The sequence below is a fragment of the Pezoporus flaviventris genome, unplaced genomic scaffold (assembly GCF_033815535.1).
Source record: "Pezoporus flaviventris isolate CSIRO_AGI_PZ_B2104156 unplaced genomic scaffold, CSIRO_AGI_Pfla_v1 ptg000035l, whole genome shotgun sequence".
Taxonomy (NCBI): domain Eukaryota; kingdom Metazoa; phylum Chordata; class Aves; order Psittaciformes; family Psittacidae; genus Pezoporus; species Pezoporus flaviventris.
In genome coordinates, this window is record NW_026892583.1 from 3,590,960 (window position 1) to 3,612,283 (window position 21,324).

The 21,324-nt window shown below is 47.6% G+C and overlaps 1 protein-coding gene across 3 annotated transcripts in view; it reads left to right on the forward strand.

Annotated features, from left to right (window-relative positions):
- The window catches only part of LRP4 (LDL receptor related protein 4), an 83,864-nt gene that overhangs the window by 42,891 nt on the left and 19,649 nt on the right, over positions 1-21,324 (forward strand). For all 3 annotated transcript variants that reach the window (XM_061462224.1, XM_061462221.1, XM_061462223.1), the window contains exons 3-14: positions 7,602-7,718; positions 9,809-9,922; positions 10,364-10,480; positions 13,238-13,366; positions 13,683-13,802; positions 13,935-14,060; positions 16,766-16,891; positions 17,299-17,433; positions 17,601-17,726; positions 19,894-20,124; positions 20,427-20,583; positions 20,942-21,159. In XM_061462224.1, coding sequence (XP_061318208.1) covers positions 7,602-7,718; positions 9,809-9,922; positions 10,364-10,480; positions 13,238-13,366; positions 13,683-13,802; positions 13,935-14,060; positions 16,766-16,891; positions 17,299-17,433; positions 17,601-17,726; positions 19,894-20,124; positions 20,427-20,583; positions 20,942-21,159 — 1,716 coding nt within the window. The remainder of the gene's footprint in view (positions 1-7,601; positions 7,719-9,808; positions 9,923-10,363; positions 10,481-13,237; positions 13,367-13,682; positions 13,803-13,934; positions 14,061-16,765; positions 16,892-17,298; positions 17,434-17,600; positions 17,727-19,893; positions 20,125-20,426; positions 20,584-20,941; positions 21,160-21,324) is intronic.

A 21,324-nucleotide genomic window follows, 5' to 3' on the forward strand; every position in this document is an offset into this window, starting at 1 on the left:
GTATATAAAGTAGAGGCAGAGAATGTAGGAACTGGATTTGGTTTCTACCTTCCTTAATTCACAGTTTCTAACAAGGCAAAGGGAGGAATAAGACTGAAGCAAAAGGAGCTGTCTAGGAAACAGCATGTGTAAGATGGGAATGTTTAAACATCTCATTAAGAGTACAACTTGTGCTGTAGGTCTGCAGTTTAGTGAGAGAGGTAAGCTAGAGCATACAGAGAGGGACAGTAGAGTTGACAAGCTGGGAGGGGAGATAAAGAGCTGCATTTATACAGAGTAGTAAAGTGACTCAAGAGGATGGACTAGAATATGAGCTGCCTTTTTAAATATTGCCTTGTACTAGAATAAATACAAAGAGGAGAACTTTTTCAGCTGCCAGCAGAAGCATTCTGAGTGGAATTTAGTGGAAAGAAAAGGGCAAAAATAGAAGTTAGGCAATGGGGCTAAGGGCTCTATAGAAATGTTAAGTGCATGGCTTCAGCACACAAACATGAGGTTGCAGTGGAGGGGCCCTAGGAACACTTAACTCCATTAAGCCTGCTCAATCTGCTCATTACGAGTGATAACGTGATATTATTGTTAGCCTGTGAGAATTAGATCGACTCTACAGTGTGGGTTTGTGGTAGTTTGTGCTGCTTCCTATCTTGCCCAGTTACTACGGCATGAAACTTCCTGTTAGAGCAGATCACCTGCTAAATCCCTCTCCTTTGCTTGGCATGCAGGAGCCTTGTGAAGGTGCACTTGTTTGTGGGGTTAACTTCCCCTTTGATCTGTTTGCTGCCTGTGCCAAGCATGAAGAAGGCAGCCAGAGTGCTAGAGCAGGGGTGAGGCGTGAGCCCTTTGAACAGCAGCTCCAACTTTAAATCAGTTTAAACTTCTTGCAATCAGCACTGATGTTTGCACACAGAACAGGAGAATTTCTTTCCTTCCCTGGCCATCTGTGACATACGTGCAGGGTATGGAGTGGAGTGGAGTTCTGAACAACTTCTGGTTGTAAGTTGGTTTCTTTTTTATCTGTTGACTTACACCAGATCTGAAATTGGTGGATTTCTTTCCAATGCAACACTGAGCTGTACGTTTGGGTCTCAGGAAGTCATCCCACAAGCCCCAGATATACTGAAGCGTGGTTGAAAAGTTAGTGAGATTCCTCAAAAACCACTAGGCAAGTCTTCATGTTGGGGTGAGCCCAACCACTTATATGGACTCTTCTGAGATGCTAAAGCCATGGAGGTTCTTTTTCAGCAATGTATGGAAGTACAGCTCTGAGTTCTAAAGGCAGGAATTAAAATACCATCAAGAAGTCCCTGATCAGAAGAGTGAACAGAAATGATTGCAAGGAATCTCACATTTCCAGTGGTCTGCTGCAAGCTGTTTTTTCAGGGTTATGGGATTTTCTTTTCCCTCCGGTGGATGTCCTGACTTTCCAGAGAAATAAAGCTTGCAACCGTGCTTGTTTTAAGGTTTACTTTGTCTTCAGTGTTATCAGCTCATATGCATAATGTAAGCCAGTACGATGACAAGAATGAGTTCCTGAGAGTTCTGTCTTCTTCCTTGGGAAAGGGCAAGGAAAATGGGAAGACATTGGACTCCTGGACTCCTAATAAAGCAAGAGTGAAACATGGGGTGGGCGGAAAGGTGAAAATTACTTTGGCCAGCCAAGATTCAGTATTCTGTCTGTGTTTGTGTAACACCACACATGCTTGAGTAGTTGATTGGAGTTTACTAAATCCTATATTAATGCAATTTTCTAGTCTTGAACATGGAATCTGTCACTTCAGTTAAAAAAAGCCAGCTTCAAATGCACTTTGTGAGAAGAAGAGGAACAAAAGGACAAGATACTTGGCAGTGAGAGGAGTTACAGCTGTGAAAAGCAAGAGCAGACACAGGGAGCATTCCTTTTGAAGAGAGATTTTCAGTTTTCAGAGAAATCCTTAAAATGTGGGGTTTTGTTTTTTTTTTTTTTTAATTAATGTTGTGTTACAAACTATAAAACAAATTCCTGCTTTTTGAGTCAGTTGCATCAGGTTTTTCCTCAACTGTTCTCAATCCTTTCTGCACACCACAGGCATTCTCTCTGTGTATTGGTGTCCTTGGAATGCCTGCCTCTCATAGGTATTTTCCTGTCACTTTGGGGAGAGCCCTGCCTCTGCTTACATGGCTGTGACAGGAACCGTTTCCCTTGCAGATCTGAAGCCCTGGTGTGATGGGAGCCAATTACTCAGTGACATGCTTGCTTCCTGCTCTGGATCATGTTTGCAAGCCAGAGAGCCATAGTAATAATAGTAATAAGCAGCCTCCCAGCTGTCATGCCAGCTTCATAGACTTTCTCTGGTGTCAGCTCTCTGGCTTGCTGACAGTGACTGCCTTGGAAGCCCTTCCTACACAAGGACAGAGCAGCTCAGCTGCCTTCCTGCCTTGTGCCAACAGAGACTACTTTGGACTGTCCCTAACGAAAGCCGCATGCAAGCGAAGGAATGGTTTTCATTCTGCCCTCCCGCATGTGCTTTGAAGTCCAGGGTGGTGTGAATGAGCCTTACTTCCTGTGGCAAGGGTGAAAGGACAACTGAGGAAACTTGGCCTGAGGACTGATAAATAGCTCTGTTTCTCCTAAGATACACCAGATCCCCTCAGGACCATCCCCCAGCAGAGCTGCCTTACTCGAGGTTTGGATCTGTATCATACCTAATATAAATGTGCAGCTCCATGAGACAGTATTGTACAACAGAACATGGAGCTAAGCAAGCAAATCGATTTCATTTAAAGGGACTGAAGAAGAATTTACTCCTTTTACCTTAAAACTTACAGAAGGTGGTCTGACGTTCCTATCTCATTGGGAAACGTAGGCAGTTCCTGTTGAGCTGCAGCTCATTCAAGCCTCGGAGTGGACCTCTTCCTTGCCAGGATGAGGGCTATCAGTGTAGCCTGTGTATCGGTCCCACAACAAAACATTTTCAGTTGATGTAAGCCTAAGAATCTCACAGGTCTTTTACTAAAATTAACAGAAACTTTACAAGAATCATCTTTCCTCTGCCTGCCACTGAATCACCAGTCTTGAGCTCAGACATAAGAGCTCAGGTGAAGCTTCACTTCTAAACTTCCAAGTTTTACTAATTTACTCCTGAAGAGTTCAAGTTTCTCTTTAAAAGACACCAGTTCTATATCTGCAACCATACTGCACCATTTTATTGGCTTTGGAGTACGTGTGCTTCCTTTAAAAGGCACCAGAATTAATGCAGTGCCCCTCCGGGCAGAGAGCACGCTAGTGATCAAAGGGCTGTGACAGATTGGGTGCTGATGCTATTTTAAATTGGTTTTTCCCCTTCTTTTCCTTTTGACCAGCAGCATCCTTTAAATACACTTCAGGAGTGAACTTGGGAATGTTTTCTGTTATTCTGGATCTAGACTTTCCAAAACGGAGTGAATAAAATGCAGTGTCTCCCATTTCTTCCCAAGAGCAGACTCCACGTGCCCGAGTGTAGCTGTAGCTGGAGGGCTGGCTGCGCTTGACTTTCATGTGGGTAGCATGGATTTTTTTGGAGGGAGTTTGTATGTATTCTTTAACTTAACTCCTCATTCTTCACATGACCGAGAGTTCGTGTCATTAAACAGCAGTGTTCAAACCGCCGCGCTCCGGAGCTCGGAATGCCGGTCGCTTGCAGTGCTTGGGTATACAGCAACCTGCTCAGCACAGGCAACAGGAATCAAGTGTTCAAAGGACAGTGGGACGTGATTCAGGCTGCGTTTCACCTTATAAACTTCCCTTTTCCCCCGCCCTCCCCCTTCCCCTTCTGCTCAGCCATAAAAGAGCGGCCTGTGTAATAGGAGTTGGGAGAGGGGGAGGAATAGCAGGCTTACCATAGACCTAGCTTTGCTGAAGCCTTGGATGATGTCCAGCGTGACCATGCAGAGGGATGAGCTCAGGGAAATGGTTGGAAGTTCAAAGGCCTTTTTGTGTCACTCACTGTCAGTTGGCAGGTGTGCTCTCTTGGGCTGCCGCTGCCCAGCCTAGGTCTTCCCACCAGCTCCCCTTCCTTGGGCTTGCTCCTCATCCTGCCTCTCTGTTCTACCTGGGGAGGTGCGTTTAGTCCCTTGCTGTCTGGGCATTTGTTTGTCTTCCGTTCCATTGCAGGACTTGCCTTTCCTCATCTGTTTTAGGAAAACACTGCGCAGATACGGAGTGATGAAGCTGGAATTGAGTAGGGAAGGGGGGCATGAGGCTTCACTGTGTTCACTGTTGCATTAGCTAATCCTGCCATGATTAGTGGTGAAAGCACATTAGTGCAATCTGTGATCACCTTTGCATCAGTGGAAGCAGCATCTGTGAAGGACTCGCAGCTTACTTAGGAAGTCATAAATAATCTTTATTTTACATGTTGGGGCAGTGGGGCTAAAGAGACAGAACTATCCTGTGGCCATGTAAGCATCAGTATTGAGCTAGGAAGAGAATAGAGTAGTTCTGTTTCCAGTTGTCTAGATGCTAATCCAGTTTGTCCAGAGATCTTGCCCCATCTCTGGCAATGAACGGAGTTCCTACTGCTTCGTTTGTATTGCCATGCACTCTTCTTCTGACTGTGGAAGCATGGCTTTAAAATGAGTTTTTTGAGTTAAAGCAATACACTTAGCAAGCTGTATAGTCATTCCTTGATGTCAAGACAAAATATAGTGGTGGTTGTTTGAGAGTCCTAAGTGTGACCTCTTAACTTCTGAATTTCCTCTTAACTTCAGTTTTCCAAACACTTTGGATGTATTTACAACAGTACTAAACATTAACTCTGGGCTAGTGGTATGTCCTCAGCTTTAACTCCACAGGAATAAAACTCATCAAAATATGAAGTAATAAATGACCAACAGAAGAGCTGAATAATAACAACCCTAGAGCAAAGGGCTGTACAGTGGAACCGAAGCCCGATGTGTTTAGAATAAATAGAAGGAAACACAGGAATGTTTCTGTGTAGCCAGTTTGCTTTTTAATGGGGAGAAGTGACTGTGGACTGGGAGGGCAGGGCTGGGAAGAAGGGATTAGGAAGAGGCTGCCCCCGTGTGAAAGCTGCTCCCAGAATCTCTTGTGTTTTCCTTTGAAGCATCTGTTTCTGACTATTATTAGGTTCAGGTAGTAAGTTTATGTGGCTCCCTTCCCTGATCTCATTGGTAGTTCTTCTGCTCTATAAGATCATGAGTCTCCATTCATTAGGTTGCTGGGTTTTGGGGGGGTGGGGGATTGAGGGTTTGGTGTTTGGATTTTTTTTTAAGCATTATTATTTTCCTTAAGTGGGTTTGTGTTTTATTCTTCCTCCTTTAAAGGAGAGCTCCTGTAGAAGGGGATTTATCTCCCTCCGGTGTTGTCTGGGCTGACACACACTTGATGTCTGCTGGGTTGGGAATTAGGTCCTCCTTTGTATGGGGCAGTTTTTCTTTCACCCTCTTCACTCCCTCCCCTCTGCTTGAAGCTTGATTTTCATATGTTGGGGGAGTATGAAATTGGCTGAAGTGCTCCCTGTAGGGGTGGAATTCCATTTTGTGTCCGTACCTCATGAAGGGATGCAGCAGTTCAGTGGGATAATGGTATGGGCTCTGAACCAGCGCTAATGGCCTAACCCTGTGGGAGCCTGAAGAATTCTCCCCTGGAGAGCCAGCATGCAAATTCCCTTCCAGGTGGCTCCTGTGCAGCCCTTTGGTGATTAGTCACGCTGGGACCGAAAAGCATATGCTGGGGGGGATGGTCTCAGCCCTAAACTGCAGCTGAGGCCAAGGAAGGCTTGCTCAGTGTGCAATCTATGGGAGTTGTGCCTGGGCGGAGAGGGCTGATGTGTGGGACTGACCCTCTGAATCCAAGAATCCGCCTTGGTTTTGTTTGGAAGTAGAGTTTGGGAACTGGAGTATTTTCCCCTTCCCTCTGTCCTGGGAAAGAAAGGGAAGCTCCATCTCCACTTTGATGCAGCACAGGGGTGCTCAGGGGAAGTGCAGTGTAAGGAAGTGGGTCAGCCATTGGAAGAGCAGAGTGTTGTCAGACCCACGCAGTGAAAATAGATCTGTATCCTTCCTCTCCTTCATACCTTTTCGGGACCTAGATGCACCTGGAGCCGACCTGGACATATATCTGCATGGGGCATCCTGAACAGAATGGGAAGAACCTTTTCCCAAGGGCCAGTGCCAGACTCTATGTTTGGTTACGTAGCGCAGGGTTCAGTGTTGAGAGCAGTGATGTCCTCTCAGATACAGAGATGCCTACACTGCCATGTCGCAGGGATGGCTGAGAAGATGATCTGAATTTGTGGTTAGAAAAAGAGATGTTAGAGCAAGTCTGACTTTAACTGCACCAGTGTGTTCTTAGCGGGGGAGGTTTTAGTATAGGCCCTCGACAAGAAATTTTGGAGGACTTGCTATAGCGAGCAGTGAATGATTCTGTATAACGTAATCCATTGCTGTTCTCACAGGACATTGGCAGCAGTCCTGAGCCAAGGGGAAGCGGAGGGTTGAGGAAGCTGGAAAAGCTGAAAACGTGACTATTTGTTCTCCCTGTTAAATCCTCCTCCCTGCGTGTGTGGCTGCTGTCTTCACCTTCTTCTTTTACCTGCCTCCCTCCCCTCGCGCTCCCACCTCCAGGGTAGTGTTGGCAGGGGAAGCAGCAGCAGCATAGCAGCGGAGGGCTGGTCTGCCTGGTGACAGATGGGAGATGCTGTCAGCAAGCTGGGCTGGGATGAAAGGGTTTCAGGAACCTTTCAGGCTCTCCAGCCCTTGCCCCTTTACATTGCTGAGCCAACACTGTTCTTGGGAGAACACACCTGCCAGGAGCAGCCTTGTGCAGCCCCTTCCCTACCACATCTGGCAGCACTTAAAAGCATAAACCTCCTGGGGTTGAGTGTTCCTCTCATCTGTGGGGGGAAGGACAGGGCTGATGCTGCCCCTTGAATTCCAGCTTTGTGGCTCCAGGCCTCTTCAAACACTGTGGATTTGTGGTTCTGCCCTATTGCCAGCAGGCTCCTGCGTAGGCAAGCACCATCCCACATCTGCCCGCTTCCTCTGTCCCTTCTGGAGACCAGGTTTGGACTCTTGTCCACACCTGAGGTACAGCAAATTATCCCCAGCAGTGGATTCCTGCCTCTAAGCTTTTCCTTGCAGGTTAGATAAAAATGCTGGTAGAGTTCCTGTGCTGGAACACACACTGTAGCATGTACCTTGTAAAATCCTGCTCCCAGAAACATTACTTCTGATAGTTCTCGCTCTAAAGATCTCACTTTGCAGTAGAAACAGAATGGACTTCACTGGGAAGCATGCAGGAAAGATGTTGATAATGTAATTTAGCTTGTTCTAAAATAAATGCAGTTACGGGAGGACAGCAGGCTCAGGGATGAAAGAGACAAAAGGAACTCAGTGGGGGGATTGTGGCGGCTACTTTATTGTGGGAAGGGCAGTGCTTCCCTGGGGAGGAGAGACTGGCAAGCTGCAGCCCTGCCCCAGCCCCATCTGAGAAGCAGCTCTTCCTCATGACTTGAGGTCTTCCGTTCCTAAGAGGTGTATTCTCCTCCCTCAGGAGGGAAGGAACTTTGCTGTCAGGAAGGAAGCTGGCTGCAGCTCCATGAGGTGTTTCTTTGCTGTTGCAGTGCTGCCCACTTGCTCCCCCTTGGACTTCCACTGCGACAACGGGAAGTGCATCCGGCGGTCGTGGGTCTGCGACGGAGACAATGACTGTGAGGATGATTCCGATGAACAGGACTGCCGTAAGTCACCTCTGTGAGGGGAGAGGGTGGCTGCAGTGCCTGCCTGCCGTGGCTGGGCAAAGGTGACCCTTTTTAGTACAGGAATGTAAGAGTTTATCCACTGAATCAGACCTTTGGCTTGTTACATAGCCTGTAACAGAGGTGCGTGTACCTGATGTCCTGCTACCTTGACACCTGGTTTGCTGTTCAGCTGCGTGTCCTGGAGGAAGGGATGCTTCTCCATCCGGCTAGAGAATCATTTATGCCCTGCAGCCCTGCTGGTTAATGTCCCATGAAGCACTTCCCTGAGCTCTTCATGTCCTCCCCTGTTCGTGGAAACACCTCACCCCTGCCAAATCTTCCTGAGATGCCTGTCTGGCTGACTTCCTGCAGCCGCAGGTTCCACTGTCTGACTTCTCTGCTGGGCTGGGCTGTCCCCAGCATCCTCTCCCTTCAAACAGAGGTCCCTGAGGAGAGGGAGGTGCTGTAGGGATGCTCCCCACGCGAGTCTAGTTACCCTGAAAGCTGACTGTGTGCTGCCGTGCAAGGCATCATCTTCACGAGAGCTGCAGTGGCAGGCTGCTTGCTGTGAACACTGCCATTGTGCCATTAAAATGGAGGGAATTTTGCCTGAGTCTTCAGAGTTCAGCCCCTTGTTTCCCCTTTTTGTTGAGGACACGGGTTACTTGTGGTTGATTTCCATTAGCATTAGGAATACAGCTTTCCACTACAACAAATCAGGTCCATACTTGGCAGCACATGCCAGAGATCCAGCGCGTTATATAGCACTGGGGTTCAGCTGTGCTGAAACTGCACTGATTACCAGGGCTAGCATCAGGCTGCAGTTAGGAGCAGACCTGTTTTGCTGTCTGGTTGAGATCGTTGCAGCTGCCTAATAATCATCACTCTGCAGCCCTTGGAGTCTACAAAGCACAGTGCTCCAGAGTGTCTCTGATGGAAGGACCACATCTCAAGAAATGCAAAAATTCAAGCTCTTGGCTGTCAAGTATTCCATGTCCAACACTTGTGTGGAAATGAATTAATGATTTTGGTCACTATGCCCCTGATCTTTGCTTGCCCTTTTGGGCAATGGCGTGGGTTTGACACCCATCCCTGGCATTGTTCAGTCGGCTTTGGTTGGACGGGGTTTGGAGCAACCTGGTCTAGTGGAAGGTGTCCCTGCCCGTGGCAGGGGGTTGGGACTGGATGAGCTTTAAGGTCTTTTCTATGGCTCTGTGAGTCTGTGTGAGGCTCTGCATTGCAGGACTAAGCTCAGTTTTCTAGCCTGTTCAATGATTTTTGTGAAAGGAGGGGTCTGCAGTCTGGGTCTGTTTTGCCTTCTGTTTCTCAGAAGAAGTTGGGATGCCCTCATATTTGAGACAACAGTGGAGAAGGGTGAGATCATAAGATTTGGAAACTAATGAAAGGAGGAAGGCAAGGTTCTGTGCTTAAGAGACTCCTAGGGCTAGCACTTAACCATAGGAGAGCTTCTGTTGGATTGAGATCCTCAGGGGCTAATTTTGCAGTCTCTTTCCTCACTGCTCTGCAGACGTGCTTCCTTAGAAGACTGGCAAAGAGGGTAGAATGAGGCTGCAAATCTTGAGGTGTTCAGAAGAGGAAGCTTAAATTTTCTGTCTTCCTTTCCAATGAACGTTTCCTTTCCTCTGAAGATAGCTTTGGCATCACTGTGAAAAGAAGGTGGAGATATAATCCTACCAGCAATTATTTGTTAGGTAATGATAGAGCCTATTAATTCCTTTAAGAAGAGGGCTGATTGCCTTTTTTCTGTGCAGGGATCTCTTGAGCCTGGCTTGGAGCTATGCTAGAATCCCGTGGGTGGCTCCATTGTTCTGTGCCAGGTGCTTTCTCCAGCCCATGTTCTCAGGTTTTAGAGCCTGCTGTGCTGTTGACTTATGGATGGAATGGAAGAAAAACACTCAAGAAACCTCTCAGTGGCTTTCCTGCTATTGTTAGGGAAGGGAAATCAGCTCTCCACCATGGTTGTGTCCTTGGAGAATGACCCTGCTGGATTTGTAACGTCATGGATTTGGTGTTCTGAAAGGTAAATCTTCTTGCCTTGTCTTCACCTTATCTCCATCGTGTCCCTGCAGCTCCACGGGAGTGTGAGGAAGATGAGTTCTCATGTCAGAACGGATACTGCATCCGCAGCCTGTGGCACTGTGATGGTGACAATGACTGTGGTGACAACAGTGATGAGCAGTGTGGTGAGTAAAGAGGTCCTACAAGTACTGCCCTGCCAGTGCTTTAAAAAGGGTAATGCAGATTCCAACCTGTGCAGTTCTGGGATCCCCTGAGCATAGTGAGGTCTTGCAGCTGGCTTGGCTGGGCTGGGCTTGTGGGGTAATCCATGGGCTGGCTGCTTGGGATCTCAGGCTGTGTGGCTTACGTGCCAGGCAGAAATCACTTGAGATCTGCTACTCCTTGATATATTGTTATGAGGTCCCATGGATTCCTTTTGAATCCAGCCCTCCATGTAAGTTAAATGAGCAATGATGGTTTTGCTCAGGCACTGCATGACGTGGGTATGTGTTGTTTCACAAGCAGTCTTGTTTGTGGGTGCCCTGGGAGCTTCAGGAGCAGGGGAAGGTTGTTTCCTGGCTTCTCTGAGAAAACTCAAGGCTTCGTTTGCATTACTGTCTCTGCAGATATGAGAAAGTGCTCGGAGAAGGAGTTCCGTTGCAGTGACGGGAGCTGCATAGCTGAGCACTGGTTCTGTGATGGTGACACAGACTGCAAGGATGGCTCGGATGAAGAGAATTGCCGTAAGTGCTCTCCTTGCTTCATAACCACAGGAAATAGCCTTTGGACCTGCTCCTGTCTTTGGGGTTTGGCACGTTTTCTGCAGCAGAGATCAAAAACAAGTTAGTCCTGCCTGTACTGGCAGCTATGCTGCCTTCTGTTGCTTACCCCAGAGGGCACAAGAGAATGGTGTATCTCTTGTGTTACCTCACAGGCATACTTCATCTGTGCCTGGCTGCTTTGCTGTTCCTTCCCATGCCTGTGTGACCTTGAGTCAGAGCAGGAGGCTTATGCTTTACTGAATACACACCTCTGTATAAAACTGTAGGAGTTGGAGGGCAGGAGGGAAGGGGAGAAAACTGTTTCCTTTTATTCCTTTTATTCTATATGAAGACAGGCTGAGAAAGTTGGGGCTGTTCAGCCTGGAGAAGAGAAGGCTGCGTGGAGACCTCATAGCAGCCTTCCAGTATCTGAAGGGGGCCTATAGGGATGCTGGGGAGGGACTCTTCATTAGGGACTGTAGTGATGGGACAAGGGGTAACGGGTTCAAACTTAAACAGGGGAAGTTTAGATTGGATATAAGGAGGAAATTCTTTCCTGTTAGGGTGGTGAGGCACTGGAATGGGTTGCCCAGGGAGGTTGTGAATGCTCCACGCCTGTCAGTGTTCAAGGCCAGGTTGGACGAGGCCTTGGGTGACATGGTTTAGTGTGAGGTGTCCCTGCCCACGGCAGGGGGGTTGGAACTGGATGATCTTAAGGTCCTTTCCAGTGCTAACGATTCTATGATTCTATGATTCCTGTTGCCTGACTCCTGCCTGAAACTGGGGGGGAAACACACACAGCATCCTCAGGGACTGCACATCCCCAGCTGCAGGGGCTGTCTGCCTGACCAGCCTCTCCTTACTGCGATGCTTTACGCACCTGAAAAGTAACTGATGGGGTATGAGGGACCCTGAGAGCCCACAGCAGTTGTTTTCTCCTCTGCCTTCACCGGCTTGCAGCAAGTGGGGCAGGGGGGTCTATTATGTCCCTTCCTCTCCCCCACCGCCTGTGTGCTGTGTCTGTGGAAGTCACAGTGGTCCCTTCCCCCATGCTGCTCTCGCAGGCGCTGTGCAGGATTTGTTCTAGATAGCAGGAAACTTCAAAAGGCTCTGGGAGGGGGCTCGGGGCCGCCCGCTCCCCAAGGGCAGGGGAGTGGATGCATGGGGGACTTGTCTTTTATCTCTCCAGATAATGAGAGCTGGCAGGGAGCCAGGGGCTGCAGACGTTTCTAAGCCAGGAAAGGGCTCCAAGAGGAAGCCAACCTCCCTCCCTCTCTTTTCCCTTCTCTCTTGCCTGTCACTTCCCTGCAGGCCATGAATAGGCCCTTGGGAAGGGAAGGGAGATGTTTCCATCTTGCCTCCTATGGGAGTGGAGGGGCTCCCAGAACTGGTGCCCCTGCTTCTCTAATCTGGGATGCTTCTCCAGTCCTGGCTGGCAGTTGTCTCTATAAGGCATTTTATAGCTGTTGAAGCTAAGAAGCTCAATTTGGCTACTGCCCTTTCTCTTAATCTTCCTCCATGTGGCTGTCATCTTTTCTGTATCTCCAATCCTGCTGTCATTCATCTAGGGCAAGATGGGACTACACTGTTCTTTCCTGTGTGTTTTATGGGTTTCATGTTTCGTTTGGCTGTTTCAGTGTGTGTGTGTTTCTGATGGAGGGTGCGTGTGCTGTAATTGAATCACACTACATGAGAATTGAAGTCACTGACTTCATTTTCTCCTCAAGGAGATCCAAGTGCTCCTTTCAGGCTCCTTTGGTGAGGTACACATTAACACACAATGTAGCATCCAGCTACTCCATACTCACTGAAGTCCTTACTGTATGCCTGCAGGCTGTGCCAACTACTTCATGTGCAGTTCATGTCATTCTTTTCCCTTTTGCTTAATGGATTTATTTTGAGAGCACTCAGTTGAAAGACTCATATGTCCAAAGCACGCAGTTCATTCTCTGGAGAGTATGAGAAAAGGTGTCAGATTCTGCTGTGTGGGACTCAGAATATCTTTCATCCCTTCCCACACTGTTGAACAGAGAACAGTGGGCAAATCCTTGACTCTGTTGGCCTTTCCCCAGGGTAGTCTGTGTGGCTTTGCTCCTTACTAATATGGCATGGTTTGTTTTGGTGACAGCTTGAGAGGAAAAGGAGAGGGGAAATCCTCAAAGGTCAGGTGCAGACCTGGGCATTGTGCTTCTTGCCTCCTTCCTTTGGCCTTCAAGTGCTTATCTTGGTTCAAATTGTAAAGGATTCATTCCATACCTTGCATTCTGATGTGCCTCAGTCCCAAAGGGTATCTTTATTTTTCCATCTGGTTTTGTATCTATTTTGTCCAGGTTTAATAAACAATTTAAACACTGTTAAGCACTAAGACATAGTGTCTCAAGCATAAGGTGGTATTTGGCACTCTTGTATCCTTTTTGTTGCTTTCCCATCAAATCTTCCTTCTTCATAGCTGTTTCTTCTTTAGAACTTAATGGGTTTTGAAAAGTTAGTGTTTATAGGCTAACATCCTTTTCATTTATTATTATTTTTAGTTGATAGTTTGTATAAGTGTCCTTATATATAGGTTTAACCTGCCCCTCAGCGAAGCACAAACAGCATTCAAGTTCCTCTCAGTAATATCAGTCATGCAGAGCTCATCACTGAACCCTTACTACTCTGTTACTAGACTGTGAGGTGGTTGCATCTAAACTGGATTGTGCCCTGTCACCTCAGCCATTTTTTCTTTGATTCCCTTCTTAGCATCAGATGTTCCAGCCGCCACCTGCAGCTTGGAGGAATTCCAGTGTGCATATGGACGCTGCATCTTGGACATCTACCACTGTGATGGCGATGATGACTGTGGGGACTGGTCTGATGAATCTGACTGCTGTAAGTAAATGCAGGGTGGTGAACTGCTCCAAACATATGAGTTTGTTTTTACATTGGTTGGAGAAGGGTTGCAGTGTAGATAGCAATCTCATTGTATAAGATGACTCTTTCACTATTTAATTTGAATTTAAATCTGGACAGTGAGAATTGTGATGTGTAATCAGCACAGTTCCTTGTGCAGATATTGTAGCAGTATCCAGGAGGAGTCTGTTCAGGACCAAGTTCCACAACAGTGGAGTGCAAGGGTAGTGCTGTGGGGTGCAGGGATGTTACACTGGTCTGAGTTTGCTCTTTATATTCTTTCCTATCTCTGCAGCATCTCATCAGCCTTGTCGCTCTGGAGAGTTCATGTGCAACAGTGGCCTGTGCATTAATGCTGGCTGGAGGTGCGATGGAGACTTTGACTGTGATGACCAGTCAGATGAGAGGAACTGCAGTGAGTGCTGGAAATTGGTGGGAGTGTTTGGGGTTTCTGCAGATGCAAAAGAGTATTTGGGACTGTTAGCCTTGGAATTGGGTCTCTTCTGATCCTTCTTGCTCACTTAATGTTCTCCTTTTGGTTCCCCAGCTACATCTATGTGCACAGCTGACCAGTTCCGCTGTAAATCAGGGCGCTGTGTCCGTCTGTCCTGGCGCTGTGATGGGGAAGATGACTGCTCTGACAACAGTGATGAGGAGAACTGTGAGAACACAGGTTTGGCTTGCTGCCTTGCTACTTATAGCTAATGCTTCCATCGTGGGGGTAATAGGTAGTGGAGTCTTTTGATTGCTTCATTGGGTTCAGCCTAGAGTTTCCACCCTTCCCAAAGAATGTGAGCTATAGTTTATCTTAAGTGCTTGCAAACAGGTTCAGGTCTGTGTGCTTAAACTAAAGTGCTGGTGTTTTCTGGTGAAACATCGGGTCCCTGTACCTTCTGTCCTGTCCTTACACTGTGAATTACCACAGAGATGATTCCATTCAGACTTGGAAACATTAATAATGTGCAAAGTTGCTACCTTTGTCAAATGGACTATGTATAACTCATGCCTTGGGCATAGTTCTGGATAGCTTTCATGTTGCCTTGTGAAGTTGCAAAGGAATTCTAGCAGGCAGTGGAATGCAAAAGTGCATTTTGTGGAAGTGAGGGATAAAGCCGCTGGTTTAGAAGTTAAGGGTGGTCAACTTCCCCCTTAATATTTGCTCAGGAGTCTCCCTTCCCTAGTCCTCTTTTTCACATACAGCCATTGCTTTATATGATAAAAGGTTTATATAATAAAAGGCCAGGTTGAATCAAGGCCAGGTTGGACATGGCTTGGAGCAACCTGGTCTAGTGGGAAGGGTCCCTGCCCATGACATGAAGGGTTGGAACTGGATGAGCTTTAAGGTCAATTCTAACCCTAACTATTCAATGATTCATTCTATGATAATAGTGGCAATGGGGAAGAGGAGGGTTTCAACAGACCCTAGTGTTATGCTAGGATTCAAAGAATCCCTAGAACCTTCCGCTTTCCTCAGATCCTTCAGGATGTCTGTAGCCCTTGTTGAGGAATAGTATGTACTGGTCCATGAATTCATCCCTGTGGGTGAAGCCCAGTTGCACATACTGACCCTTCTGGATCAGTGTATTTTAAACAGTGAGTTTAGGGCTGACAAAAGGGATCTGTACCCCTTGTTGGGGCCTGCTGAGGAGGGGGAGTGGGTATTCTACAAGGAAAACTGAGCTCAGAGGACCTGGAGACGCACACGTAGGCATTTGAGAGCAGCTGCTCTAGACTGGTCAGCTGTCATGAGCAACAGTGTGCAGGAGATGGCGGTGATCCTGGAAAAAGCAATTGTACTTAAAGACAAGTTGATACCCCTGTTTCTTCAACCTGATAATAAAGGTATTTAGAGGGATTAAGAGAATAGTTGCCACCCAGAAGCCAAGTCAGACTTCCAGAGGCACTGAAATTCAACCTCTCTACCCCAAACCAAACCCAAGGTGGTTGATAACAGCTACTGTTATTGTAAAGTCAGTTGTGCAATTCATAGAATCATAGAATAGTTTAGGTTGGAAAGGACCTTAAGATCATCCAGTTCCAACCCCCCTGCCATGGGCAGGGACACCTCACACTAAACCATATCACCCAAGGCTCTGTCCAACCTGGCCTTGAACACTGCCAGGGATGGAGCATTCACAACCTCCCTGGGCAACCCATTCCAGTGCCTCACCACCTTTACAGGAAAGAATTTCTTCCTTATATCCAATCTGTATCCAGTCCAGTTCTGCATTAGGTTTATGGTGGTAGTCAGCAAGTAAAAAATAACTTGGGGCTTCCGAGCAGGATGTGTACTGGGTAGTCTACGTGAAGTAGTGTGCTGTCTGCATGTCTGTAGGAAGAGTTGAAATCCTTGTGTCACCTCTTGGATTTAGAGCAGAATTGTGTTTTTATTGGCATAGAAGATGTCTAGAATACAAAGAGATCAGCTGATGTAAGGATCATTATGTGACATTGATATGACAAATGTAGTCCAAGTTTCAGAATCCCTCACATAAAGCATTCCTGTGCTCTGATTAGTGAATCTGCATGTGATTTGGTTTTATTATTCCTGTTTGGTGTGTCTGTCAGTTCTTAGTTGTACTTGTTAATCTCACAACTGCCCTTTTCCATGCTGCTTACAGGCAGTTCGCCAATCTCATTGTTTCTTTGCTGACAACTCTATTGTCCTGTTGTCTTCCTGGGATTATCAGAGGGTGATGATTTGGAAACCACTAACTGAGTCATCTTAAGAGGTACAAGAAGTAAGAGGCAACAGGACAGTGCAGTTACTGCTGAAAAAGCAGTTGGATGGGCAAAGTGCCTCCAAACAGTATTACTTTACTTACAAGAATTCTGTAGCATCTCCCTGCCAACAGCAGAAGAGTGTAGTTTATGTGTGAAATCCTGTTGCCTGAGCTCAGATTTCAAGGGTGCTTGTAAATCTCATTCCAGGTCCATCACAGTGCAGCTAGGGCTGGACAAGATGCTCATTCCTAGGCAGATTTAAAATCCGTAGCCATGCTAGGTGACATATTAGATGATTAAAGTGAGGAACTGACTCCTTTCTTGCACATGCTGAGTCAGGTCATGGAATCTGGAAGCAAAGGGAGCTAAGCCAGAACCTTCCAGTCATTCTGAGAGAAACTAAATAGCTAAACTTCCCAGTAAAGCAACAGTGGGGTCAGTCAGGAGGGGAGTTTGCGGGCCTCCAAATCAGCATAAAGGAACAGTAAGGAGTACGAAATGAGCTGAATTCAAGGAAAGAGAAAGCCATGGATTTGCGCTCATATACAGAGATTTTAATAAACCTTAGAAAATATTCTGTATTCTTTTCTTCATCCTGACTGTTATTCTATGGGTAAACAGTGATGTGCTTACTTTCCTCTTCTTCTATTGCAGGGACCCCTCAGTGTGCCCCAGACCAGTTCCTGTGTGGGAACGGGCGTTGCATTGGCCAGAGGAAGCTGTGCAATGGAGCAAATGACTGTGGAGATGGCAGTGATGAGAGCCCACATCAGAACTGCCGTAAGTCTTCTGAGCGCAGCCTTAGACATAAATGGAGGCAGTGTGATGTGTGGGAGTCTGTCTGGTGCTACTGAAGGATATGTGTAAGGAAGAAAGCCTGGGCTGTGATAATGGGAGAGAGATGAAGACTGGGGAGAAAGGCCTTGGTGGTTTTGCCAATTACATACTGCAGACAAGGAATAATGGGGAAAAGATCTTGGGTGCCAAAGTCTGTCACTGTTGTCTGTCCCCTTTAGTTGTGGCATGAAGGGGAGAGCTCTGACTGCAAAGAGGCAGCTTCCAGCTCAGCCTGTGCCCTCCCACTCTTGCTCAGCCTGTTCTGAAGGGCGACTGCTGCCTAACAGTTGAGGACACAAGCAGCTGCCTTGTGGTTTCAGCTCAGTTATCTTCACCTGTTCCCTTCACAGGTCCACGAACAGGGGAGGAGAACTGCAACGTCAACAATGGTGGCTGTGCTCAGAAGTGCCAGATGGTACGAGGGATGGTGCAGTGCACCTGCCACACAGGTTACAGGCTCCTGGAAGATGGTCGATTGTGCCAAGGTGGGGTTTTGGAGCAGCAGCTTCCTCCCTGCTGCTCTGATGTGCTCGGAGTTGATGGTTATGATAGGGCGCGAATCAGAGCATGAAAGCAGAAGCAAGCCATCGGTGACATTGCCTGCTTGTTGATGATCCAGTGGTAACCTTCTCCCTTTGTCTGTAACATGCAGATGTGAATGAATGTGCTGAGGAAGGTTACTGCAGCCAAGGCTGTACCAACAGTGAAGGAGGCTTCCAGTGCTGGTGTGAGCAAGGCTACGAGCTGCGGCCTGACAAGCGTAGCTGCAAAGCTCTAGGTAAAGATGAGTTCAACTTTTTTCTGGGGTGTGTGTGTTGGTCCAGCTCTCATTATTTTGTCTGGAATGTTTCACTGCCAGCATTGTGCTGTTCACCAAGCCAGTGTGTGAGGATAAGGAAGTAGAATCATAGAATAGTTTGGGTTGGAAAGGGCCTTAAGATCATCCAGTTCCAACACCCCTGCCATGGGCAGGGACACCTCACACTAAACCATGTCACTCAAGGCTCTGTCCAACCTGGCCTTGAGCACTGCCAGGGATGGAGCAGCCACAGCTTCTTTGGGCAAACCAGTTCAGTGCCTCACCACCCTCACAGTAAAGAATTTATTCCTTATATCTAACCTGAACTTCCCCTGTTTAAGTTTTAACCCGTTACCCCTTGTCCTGTCACTACAGTCCCTAATGAAGAGTCCCTCCCCAGCATCCCTATAGCCCCCCTTCAGATACTGGAAGGCTGCTATGAGGTCTCCACGCAGCCTTCTCTTCTCCAGGCTGAACAGCCCCAGCTTTCTCAGCCTGTCTGCATACAGGAGGTGCTCCAGTCCCCTGATCATCCTCGTGGCCTCCTCTGGACTTGTTCCAACAGTTCCGTGTCCTTTTTATGCTGAGGACACCAGAACTGCACACAATGCTCCAGGTGAGGTCTCACAAGAGCAGAGTAGAGGGGCAGGATCACCTCCTTCGACCTGCTGGTCACGCTCCTTTTGATGCAGCCCAGGATACGGTTGGCTTTCTGGGCTGTGAGCACACACTGAAGCCGGCCCATGTTCATTTTCTTATCGACCAACACCCCCAAGTCCTTCTCTGCAGGGCTGCTCTGAATCTCTTCTCTGCCCAACCTGTAGCTGTGCCTGGGATTGCTCCAACCCAGGTGTAGGACCTGGATTTGTATTTAGATATGGCCAGGTTGTTGGTGAATGCCCATGAAAGCTGTGTGATTTTGACCAAGGAAAGATACTCCTTTCCCTGCCAGCAGGACAGCCCTTGCTGCCTTTTCCTAGTCCCTTGTCATTCTTGGTGACCCAGCTCCTGGGACAAAACCAGCTTCCTGCCTCTGTCTCTATTCAAGAAGTGTCTTAACCTTTCCAGTCAGTGAGGTTGTATCACACCTCCTTGTGGTTTAACCCTTGATCCTGGTCACCAGTCCTAAATGCTGTGAGTGGCTGCTGAATGGACATCTGGTGGTTTTAAGGGCATTTGTACACTTGTTTAATTTTATTCCTCAGCTCCTCTAAATGTAGGAGCTGAGAAATTAGGAATTCCATTTAAAGAATTAAGATTTCATTATGAATTCCACTAATGACATCCATAAGAAATCACAGAATGGTTTGGGTTGGAAGGGACAAGCCCCTGTGTCCAACCTGGCCTTGAGAACTGCCAGGGATGGGGCAGCCACAGCTTCTCTGGGCACCCTGCACCAGAGCCTCAGCACCCTCATAATAATGATTTTTTTCCTAATATCTAATCCAGATCTCCCCTCTGTCAGGTTAAAGCCATTCCCCCTTGTCCTGTCCCTACAGGCCCTTGCAAAAAGTCCCTCTCCAGGTTTCTTTTCAGCCCCTTTAGGCACTGGAAGCTGCTCTAAGGTCTTCCCTGTGCTGAACAAGCCCAACTCTCTCAGCCTGTCTTCATACAAGAGGTGCTCTAGAGCCCACTGATCATTTTTGTGGCTAACAGGTCCATGTCCTCTTTGGAGGATGCTGACACTGGGGTTTTTTTGGTTGTGTGGTTATTTTGGGTTTTTTCCCTCTGCAGTGGAATTACCTGCTGAGTTTATCTCTTTCTGAGGCAGATTTTAACTGCGTCTTGTCTGTGGTAGAAGATGTGGTGAAGCTTGTGTGTTTGTATGGCCAAGTGGTAGATACAGGAGAAGGAAACTATAAACCAGCTGCCAAGTGGCTGCCTAGTGGTATGGTTTCAGAGGCTGAGGTGAGGTGGGAATGATTGCTTCTTGCTGAGTGAATGTTTGCCAAAAGGCTTGGAACTGCTCATCTTTGTGTTAGGACTGTGTTGAGGATGGGAAAACAGCTCTCTCAAGTGTTTTAGACTTGGGAGCTGATTTCTTGCTGCCAGTACCACATAACTATGTTCTGGGACTTGGTGCAGAGGGAGTGCCAGGCAGAACCCCGTACAAGTACTCTAATGCTGCCTTCCCATGTATCCTCAGGGCCAGAGCCAGTGCTGCTCTTTGCCAATCGAATCGATATCCGACAAGTGCTGCCTCATCGCTCAGAGTACACCCTGCTCCTGAACAACCTGGAAAATGCCATTGCCCTTGACTTCCACCACAGCAAGGAGCTGGTCTTCTGGTCTGATGTCACTCTGGATCGCATCATGAGGGCCAATCTGAATGGGAGCAATGTGGAGGAGGTGGTTTCCACGGGGCTGGAGAGCCCAGGTGCGTCACCACAGAAAAAGGCAAAAGCCTGAGGGCTGAGCATGATGTGAGAGCATGGGTGGGTGAGTGGAGAAAAGTGGGTACCCAGCATTCAAAGTGGAGTACATCTCCCTGAGCAAGGGGAGAGGCTGGATGGAATGGGGATTAGATCACTGTCTCCATGGAGTTAATTTTGGCTGATGGGGGAAGAGACAGGAGGGTTGAATTGAGCCTCTTATGAGGCTGAGAGGGAATGGGAACTATTCTTCTGAGCAAATCCTGCTCCTGGTTTCATTCTGCTCTTAATTCTGCCCTGGAGATAGGTGGACTTGCTATTGACTGGATCCATGACAAATTATACTGGACAGACTCTGGGACATCTCGAATTGAAGTAGCAAACTTGGATGGGACTCACAGGAAAGTGCTGTTGTGGCAGAACCTGGAGAAGCCACGAGCCATTGCTCTACATCCTATGGAGGGGTGAGTGAAAGCATAGGACCCCAGTGAGCACTCAATGTAGGTGCTTCCAGGTGAACATTGAAAACCCCATCTCTGGTCACAAAGGCTCTGGGCTCAAGCCTTCATCTGATATTGTCAGTTTGGGGAACCTGGCAATGCTGAGACTTTCAGAGCCTTAATCCTATTTTGAGCCCTTCAGGTTTCACCAGTGTGAAAGCATTGGGTGTTACCATGTTGGCTGACACTTCTCCCATGGCTGCTACCCAGTCTCATGCTCGAGGTCACAGGACTGATAACTGTTTTGCCCTGATAGGGAGTGATGGTGGGTGCAGTATGTGGCACATGAGTTTTAAAGCCTGTCTCTCCTTGCATCCTTCAGCACTATCTACTGGACTGACTGGGGCAACACTCCCCGCATTGAGTATTCCGACATGGATGGCTCTAATCGGCGCATCATTGCGGATACACACCTCTTCTGGCCCAATGGGCTGACCATTGACTATGCAGGACATCGAATGTACTGGGTGGATGCCAAGCATCATGTCATTGAGAGGGCTGACCTCGATGGGCAGAATAGGAAGGCTGTTATTAGCCAGGGTAAGTAACAGAGCTTCGTACAGGGAGTGCTTTCTCTAGTAAAGAAGACAGATGAGTTTGAGCCCCTGGCTTCTGCTTGTGTACTTGTCTCCTTTCACTGTGGGATGGATTCTGTTACCACTGGGGGATGGGGTTTGCTATGTAGTGTTTAGTGGATAAGAGAGA